Raw genomic sequence first — 8,348 nt, 5'->3', positions numbered from 1 at the left:
TCCGTGAGTCTAGTTTGTAAAGTGTAATAATTATATGATTAATTTTCAAGAGATGTAAATTGTTGAAAATTTATCCATAACAAATAAGCTTCTAAGTAACAAACAAAAAGGAAGACATAAACTCTTGTATCAGTAAAGTTTTGTATTCTTTTGAACTAATAAACCCTTTTCATATTTGACAAAAGAGAGATTTGCAAAATCCTTTGGTTAGACCTAAGCACTTACCTAAGCAAGAACAAAAGACCAATTGAATTATAAGTAGAAGCAATATACATAAGGACTCTCTAACTATGAAATCCAACATTAATTCCAATATATCACTCAAATGCCCACTGGTTCTCCTTACAGATCTCTTCTTCTTCCTCAGAAGTGAAGTCATTCATGATGTTGAAGGTCTTGTGGATCTCTTCCGGTGTCTTTCCCTTAATCATGTCTGCCACAACCTCGCAGGTCAAATCCAGCAAGCTCTTAATATTGAGATAGTTTGCAGCCAAGATTAGGTCAAACAGAATACTCTAATCCACATTCATGAACTTAGCGTCCCAGTTCTTTAGAATCTCCTCTCCATTCTCACCATTGGCCACAGCCTCCTTAACCTCGAAGATCTCGTCATCGGAGCTCTTTAGGGTTATCTTTTTCTTCCCGTCAAAGGCCATTGTTTTGCTCTTTTTAATATTAAGTAATTGCTCTTTGAGAACCCGGGAGAATTTTTTTTATTTGGCTTTGAAAGGTGGAGGGTTGAGTGGTTTGAGTTGCAAAGATTGAGAGACTTGGTGTGATTTTATAGCCTACCGCTAGCAACCTTGTCCGTGTAGGAAAAGGAGAGAAATTTTTTCTTTTACCTTGTCCGTATAAGAAATTTTCTCCTATTAGGAAAATGAAAGTCTTTAACAAAAAAGGAAAGGAACAGTTCGGTTTTTTTATATATTTATCCTCTCTTTCTTTTTGCTATCTACTGTCATATATCTTCTTTCATGCAGCCTAATTTTATGCAATCATATTATTGGGCAAGATTTTGGTGGGAGTGCATGGTAATCAAATAAACATATTTTTTATATTGAAATTAAATAAATTTAGAGTGTTGCTATTTCCACCCACCTGTTCTATTTCCCCACTCACTTTATCTTCAAACTTTTAAAGACAAATTTACCCATTTGTGAAATGACTTGTAAGAACAAATTTACACCTTTTGCTTGTCTTGTTTCTCTGCGGATAGAAGTTCAAGAAGAAAAAAGATCCAGGTTGACTCTTCTATGCCATATCACTTCCTCAAGTCAAAGCGTAATTCCTCTCATCTTACTTTTCTATGTTTCTTTGCGTTTACTCTTTGTCTTGTGAACCATTCGAAGAATTTTCTAGGTGGATTTTCTTCTTTATCCAAAAGAAAAAAAAACTAAAATTTGTAGGCTGATTTTGGAGTTTCTAAAATTGGGAGGTGTTTTTCCGTGGGACGCTTGTGGTTCAATTTCAGTAAAATTTTTGGCTTGTTTGCTTGAATTGTTTTTTTTTGTTTTGTTTTTGTTTTGGGGTTAAAGTTACAGAGAGATTTAAGATTTGTGGTTTTGGTATTACAGGGAATCTGAGCTTGGCACGGGTGGTGGTTTCTAAAGCTAATTGGAACAAAACTAGAGTTGTTTTAAGATTGGTTTTGGAGTTTTTGGGTATCCCTTAAAGCCTTGGAATGGTTTGACTTTGTGGGTATTTAGCAGAAGTGCATATATTTCATTTGGTGAAATTGTATTTGAGATTCAAGGAGTTGAAAGTTGTATTTGAGCTTTGTTTTGAAGTTCTGGGCATTTGTTTTGAAACTTATGCGAATGGATTGACTTTGTGGGACATTGGCGAAAGTTCATTGATAGGTGATGTGTGTTTGTGTTTCTTCAAAATGAATTAAAGGGTATTTTAGGAATAATGGTGGGTGGAAAGATAGGATTGTGTTTTTTCAAATTTATATGGTGGGTGGGAAGATAAGGTGGGTGGAGAAATAGGATAAGGGGGTGGAAATTGTAGCACTCTAAACTTATTGAGAATAGGACTACATGATATTCGAACACATGGCTTCATTCCATGAGAAAGCAGAAAATGGGTAGGATAAGTAAGGAATGTGAACCACATCAACAACCCACTCCTAATTGATATGATTTCTAGTTGATTAAGGATTTTAAAGTGAGAAAATGTCACTGGTTAATGCAAATATGAGAATTGAAAGTATCAATTAAATGATAATAATATGATAAATTTGTACTTTTTCATGTTAAAAAATTTTAAAATTAAAAACAAAATCAGAACACGAGTCTTATTTTTTTTGGATTTCGGATCCTCTTCTTTGATTTTCTCTGTCATTATCTGTAATGACCCAAACCTAAAATTCATATTTAATGAGTAATTTATTATGCGGAAAGACAATTTTGCCCTTTGACTAAATTATGAACTCAAAGTTGACTCTTTGACCGAAATGGAATTTGACAATTCCACATACACCATTGCGTTGAGCACGACGACACGAGTTCATAGACACGAAGTGAGCTCGAATCGGAGTTTTAACGAAGAAAATACGAGTAAACTATCACAAAGGGCAAAACGGTAATTAGGAAAAATCAGATTTTTTATATAACCTCAGTTTTTCCCTCTTCCTCTCTCTCTCTCTCTCTCTCTCTCTCTCTCTCTCTCTCTCTCTCTCTCTCTCCCGTCGCAAACCCCCCCCCCCCCCCGACAGTAAATTTTGATCGACCACCGTCGCCGCCACAGAGCACCGCCGGCGACGAGACCGGTCTCGTTTGAACCGCCGCCACCTCCTCTTCCCTTCCCGACCAATCTCCGCCGGTGGAACCGCCGGCGCGGGCCGGAAATTGAAGAAAACCGATCGGTGTTGATAGAAATTCAACCCGTTCGTTCTCCTTCAATTCTCCTCCAAATTTGTCGAGTAAGGTATGGATTTTTACCTATTTTCCGTGCTCTAGCTGATAGTTGGGAAGGCTTGCGTTGATTTTCACCATAGTTAGCTCAGTTTCCAAATTGAAATTCGGCCGACTTTCGGCCTTCGTGTTCGGCCACTTCCGGTCCGTTTTTGGGGTAGGTCCAAGAACAAAAGTGGTTCCAAATATGGTGTTATACCTAGGATAGGAGTTTGGAGCCTTGGTTTTGAGATTTTTCGATTTTTCGATGATGCGTAATCGCTTTGGACACCCATCGCTGCCGGCGCGTGCGGCGGCGCGTGGGCGAGTGTAGTGCAGTGACACAGTGTTCTGATGCAATCCTTAGGTTGTCACGAGCGCATAGGAATTCGCAGATCTCAATTTGGATACCGTTTGAGCCTCGAACGGATTTTCCATATTGTGCGATTATCGGGTTCACTACTGTTGAGCCGTTGGATCGTAATCAATTGTAGATATGTTATTCTACATCATTTTAGAAACGTGTAGGATTCGACGGATCGTGAATCGGAGTCCCGGATACTCTGAAAACGCGAACCCTAGGGCTAGGGTTTAGAAATTATGCGATTACACGATCGTGATTAATCCGACCGTCCGATTGACACCAATACCCTCTGGACATGTGCCCTAAATATATTGGACCTTCTAGCGGCATCCGGATCATATTGTACCCGTGGGGTTCCGGATTGACGTTTTGGACTTTAGCGCTTTTTGAGTCTCAAGATACCACTAAACTATCCCACGTGGAAGGAAAGCTGTTATGGGCATAGGAATCATTTTAAATTGACGCACGTACTTTTAGGAGACGGGGGTAGGGTTTTTAATTTAATACTATATTGTATTAATAGAATATTATGGTCATTGAATCAGGCAACCGGGCACCCGTTGACCCGCAGGAGGGACCTTCAAGAGGTCCAGCGAGCTCAGACTATCAGTGAGTGGACTCTTTGTTTTAATAAATGAATTTAAGCAGTTCAGTTTCAGTTATCAGCTGTTTTATTCTGTAAAATATTTTATGTTGCATGCTGCCGAGTGAAATGTCCTTTAAAGCTTATAGGAACAGATATTCTCGTTAATTATCAGATAAATGGCAGCAGAACTTTAAAAAGTTACAGAAAGTTAATTATTCAACAGTTTTGCTTCAGAAATTTTATATTTTCTTAAACCACCTTGTACCCAGTTCTTAAATGCTGCCTTCGGATTACATTTGTTGCCTTCGGTTTAGTCAGCATGCTTGACAGTTGCCCCACGAGTTCCTTGGTACTCGAACTCGTGTGGAGCGAGTAATGCGGATAAAGGTGGACTACGGTTCCCTGAATCCTGCGAGTTGCGGCTCGGACTGACCTCGTGTCACTGAGACCTGCGAGTATGTGTCACCCATGGTGATGCAAGGAATTGACGGATACCAGGAATTGACGGAAATAGGGTACACCTCGGTGATAGTTTTAAACTGGTTTCAAATGTATAGTTATATACCTACATTGATTTCAGAAATAAAGAAAATAAGCTAGTTTGTATACCTGTTTTTACAGTGGAGTTAGTATATTCATATGGTATTTTCTAAACTTTGTTTTTGGGTCCACTCACCCTTTTTGTTGTTTTGCGCCCCCAAGCAGTAGACGTGCACAGAAATCTACCACCGGGCCACTTCCCATCTTCCGCGCCTTTCTTTTGCTGTAGGATTTGTATTTTGTATAAAGATTTACTCGTTTGTAAATTCTTCGTAGTCGCTCTGATGTTTTGCCCTAGACGGAGCTTTGAACTCTTGGCATGTGTATATATATGTATGCTGGCAGTTGGTTGTATATATATACTTGTTTTGACAGGTGTAAATGTTTTGGTATTGAGCCAGTTACAAGGGAAACTCTGCCGATTTTTCGGTAGAAGTCAACCTTGTTATTTTTATAGTGTTTTGTATAGAAGGGCAAATAGGTCATTTGTGCCCGACATTCGCTAGGTGTCGGACACGCACAGGGTCTGGTTTGGATTCCAAAGCGGAATTTGGATCGGGTCCTGTCAACTTGGTATCAGAGCATTAGGTTTAATTTCCTGTAGACTTCGCACTTTGTGCATCCTCGTTTTCTTGAAAAGCTGTTTCTTGTGACAGTAAAGATGGGCCCTAAACGTGGTGGTGTCCGTAGAGGGACTAGACAGTCGTCCCGACAGAGGGAACAGGATCCCCAGCTCGGGCAAGAGGAAGTTCATGTTCCTGCACCGGTACCTGAACCGGTAGAGCAATCTGTTGTTGGAGGTTCGTCAGGAGCCGTACCTGCTATGCCTCCTATGCAGGGAGATCCCCACTTTCAGCAGACCTTGGAGTTGCTGACTCAGGCTTTAGCCAGGACTGGGCAGCCCAGAGATCCCTCCCTGGGATATGCTAATCAAGTGAAGAGAGTAGGGGCCACTGACTTTGATGGTGATGGTACCCCAGCAGTAGCTAAGGAGTGGATTGAAAAGATGGAGCGGATCATGGAGGTCATGGCTGTTCCACAGAACAGTAGGGTTACTTTGGCCACATACTTCTTGATCAAACATGCCAGACATTGGTGGGATTCAGTCAAGAGGCGATACAGGGATCCTTTAGCTATTACATGGCAAGTCTTCATAGCTGCATTTGACAGTCAGTATTACCCACAAGCATACCAGAATTTGAAGATGCAAGAGTTTTTGCAGCTGGAACAGGGGATGATGACTGTATTAGAGTATGAGAAGAAGTTTCATGACCTGTCTAAGTATTGTCTTCCACTGGTGGAGGATGAAAGTAAGAAGTGTCAGCTGTTCACTATGGGGTTAAAGGCCTCCATCCGAGATATTGTGATTAGTCAGCGGTTGACCAATTTTGGTGATGTGGTGATGTCTGCCTCGCTGATTGAAAGCAGCCAGATGATGGCCAGACCACGGGGTGAACTCCGTAGGCAGCAGTTTGAAATAGGTGGTCCTAGTCAAGGATCATCTAAGAGAGGCAGTTACAGCTCGGGATCGTCCAGTGGTCGCAGCTATGGAGGTTACCGACCTGGATTCAGCTCCAGCGGAGGTTCTAACCAAAGTAGCAGCTCTGGAAACCGCTCAGGGGTTGGTACAGCAAGAGGTGCTGGAAGACAGTTGCTGTCAGGATCTGGCAGGAGGAGTCGCCCCCAATGTGCCAGGTGTGGTAGGTACCATTCTGGGCCTTGCCAGCAGGGTACTACTGGATGTTATTACTGTGGACAACCTGGACATTTTCAGAAGGATTGCCCGCTGTTCCCGCAGACTAGAGAGACCACAGATGCCCCAACTCCAGGGACAGTTATACAGGGTTAATCACAGGAGATACCACCATTTGTGGAGGCTTCGTCCAGTGGTGGTGCCCAGACCAGTGTTGCCAGTCATGGCAGTAGTCAGCAGAGGGGACGTGGTGGACGTTCCAGAGCCACAGGCAGAGTATATAACATGTCCCAGCAAGAAGCACATGCATCGCCTGAGGTCATTACAGGTATTTTACCGGTCTTTGGCATTCCTGCTAGAGTTTTGATTGACCCTGGGGCTACGCACTCATTTGTCACACCTAGTTTTGCCCATAATGCCAACGTTAGACTTTCGGCTCTACAGACTGAATTGGCGATCTCAGTACCTACAGGAGAGATTTTTAGGGTAGGTACAGTGTATCGCGATAGTACAGTGCTGGTGGGAAATGTATTTTTCGAGGCAGATTTAATTCCCTTGGGCATGGTTGACTTGGATGTCATCTTAGGGATGGATTGGTTAGCCAGACATCGTGCCTCAGTAGATTGCTTCAGGAAGGAAGTTGTATTCCGTAGTCCCGGACGACCTGAAGTAACGTTTTATGGCAAACGTAGAGTGCTTCCATCTTACCTCATTTCAGCTATGACGGCAAAACGGTTGCTGAGAAAAGGGTGCTCAGGATACATAGCACATGTCATTGATACCAGAGATAATGAGCTGCGATTGGAAGATATTCCAGTTGTACAGGACTTTTCAGATGTATTTCCTGAGGATCTTCCTGGATTACCTCCTCATCGGGAGATTGAGTTTGTTATTGAGCTTGCTCCAGGAACAAATCTTATTTCTCAGGCACCATACAGAATGGCACCAGCAGAGTTGAGGGAATTAAAGACGCAGTTGCAGGAGCTGGTAGATAAAGGTTTCATCCGACCCAGTTTTTCTCCATGGGGTGCTCTAGTTTTATTTGTTAAGAAAAAGGATGGCACCATGAGGTTATGTATTGACTACAGACAGCTGAACAAGATCACAGTGCAGAATAGATATCCCTTGCCTCGCATTGATGACTTGTTTGATCAGCTGAAGGGTGCTAAAGTCTTTTCTAAGATCGACCTGAGGTCTGGATATCATCAGTTATGGGGTAGAGAAGAGGATGTGCCTAAAACTGCGTTTCGAACGAGGTATGGGCACTATGAGTTCCTGGTAATGCCATTTGGATTAACAAATGCGCCAGCTGCATTTATGGATCTCATGAACAGAGTGTTTCGACGTTACTTGGATCGCTTTGTGATTGTGTTCATAGATGACATTCTGGTGTATTCAAAGAGTCAGAAGGCACATATGAAGCATTTAAACCTTGTGTTGAGGACTCTGAGAAGGAGGCAACTTTATGCCAAATTCAGCAAGTGTCAATTCTGGTTAGACAGAGTGAGTTTCTTGGGGCACGTGATCTCTGCAGAGGGCATTTATGTTGATCCTCAAAAGATTGAAGCAGTAGTCAATTGGCTACGACCAACCAGTGTTACCGAGATACGAAGTTTTCTGGGGTTAGCCGGGTATTATCGTCGCTTCGTGGAAAGGTTCTCCACCATAGCGGCACCTCTCACCTATTTGACAAGGAAATGAGTTAAGTTTGTGTGGTCAGATAAGTGTGAGGAAAGTTTCATCGAACTCAAGACCAGGCTAACCACTGCTCCGGTTTTAGCACTTCCGGATGATAGTGGAAACTTCGTGATCTACAGTGATGCGTCTCAACAAGGACTTGGGTGTGTGCTGATGCAGCATGGTAGGGTGATCGCCTATGCTTCTAGACAACTGAAGAAGCATGAGCTGAATTATCCAATTCATGATTTGGAACTTGCTGCAGTAGTGTTTGCCTTAAAGATTTGGCGGCATTATCTTTATGGGGAAACATGCCAGATCTTTACAGATCACAAAAGTTTAAAGTATTTATTCACCCAGAATGAATTAAATTTGAGGCAAAGAAGATGGTTGGAGTTGATAAAAGATTATGACTGTACCATCAAGCATCACCCAGGAAGAGCTAATGTTGTTGCAGATGCATTCAGTCGAAAATCTTCAGGATCTGTAGCTTATCTTCGCGGACGATATTTGCCATTAATGGTAGAAATGAGGAAGCTCAGAGTTGGGCTAGATGTGGATAATCAGGGAGCGCTGTTAGCTACTCTCCATGTG

General features: G+C 42.2%; 1 protein-coding gene and 1 pseudogene across 1 annotated transcript; one reads left to right on the top strand and one right to left on the bottom strand.

Moving 5' to 3' along the window:
- LOC18787257 lies at positions 318 to 656 on the bottom strand (annotated as a pseudogene).
- LOC109947286 lies at positions 5,046 to 6,233 on the top strand. Its single transcript, XM_020557219.1, has one exon. The coding sequence runs from the start codon at positions 5,046 to 5,048 to the stop codon at positions 6,231 to 6,233; it is 1,188 nt and encodes a 395-aa protein (XP_020412808.1).

The sequence above is a fragment of the Prunus persica genome, chromosome G2 (assembly GCF_000346465.2).
Source record: "Prunus persica cultivar Lovell chromosome G2, Prunus_persica_NCBIv2, whole genome shotgun sequence".
NCBI classification, from domain to species: domain Eukaryota; kingdom Viridiplantae; phylum Streptophyta; class Magnoliopsida; order Rosales; family Rosaceae; genus Prunus; species Prunus persica.
The sequence above is the reverse complement of the archived record's forward strand: the minus strand, read 5'-3'. Positions and strand labels throughout refer to the sequence as shown.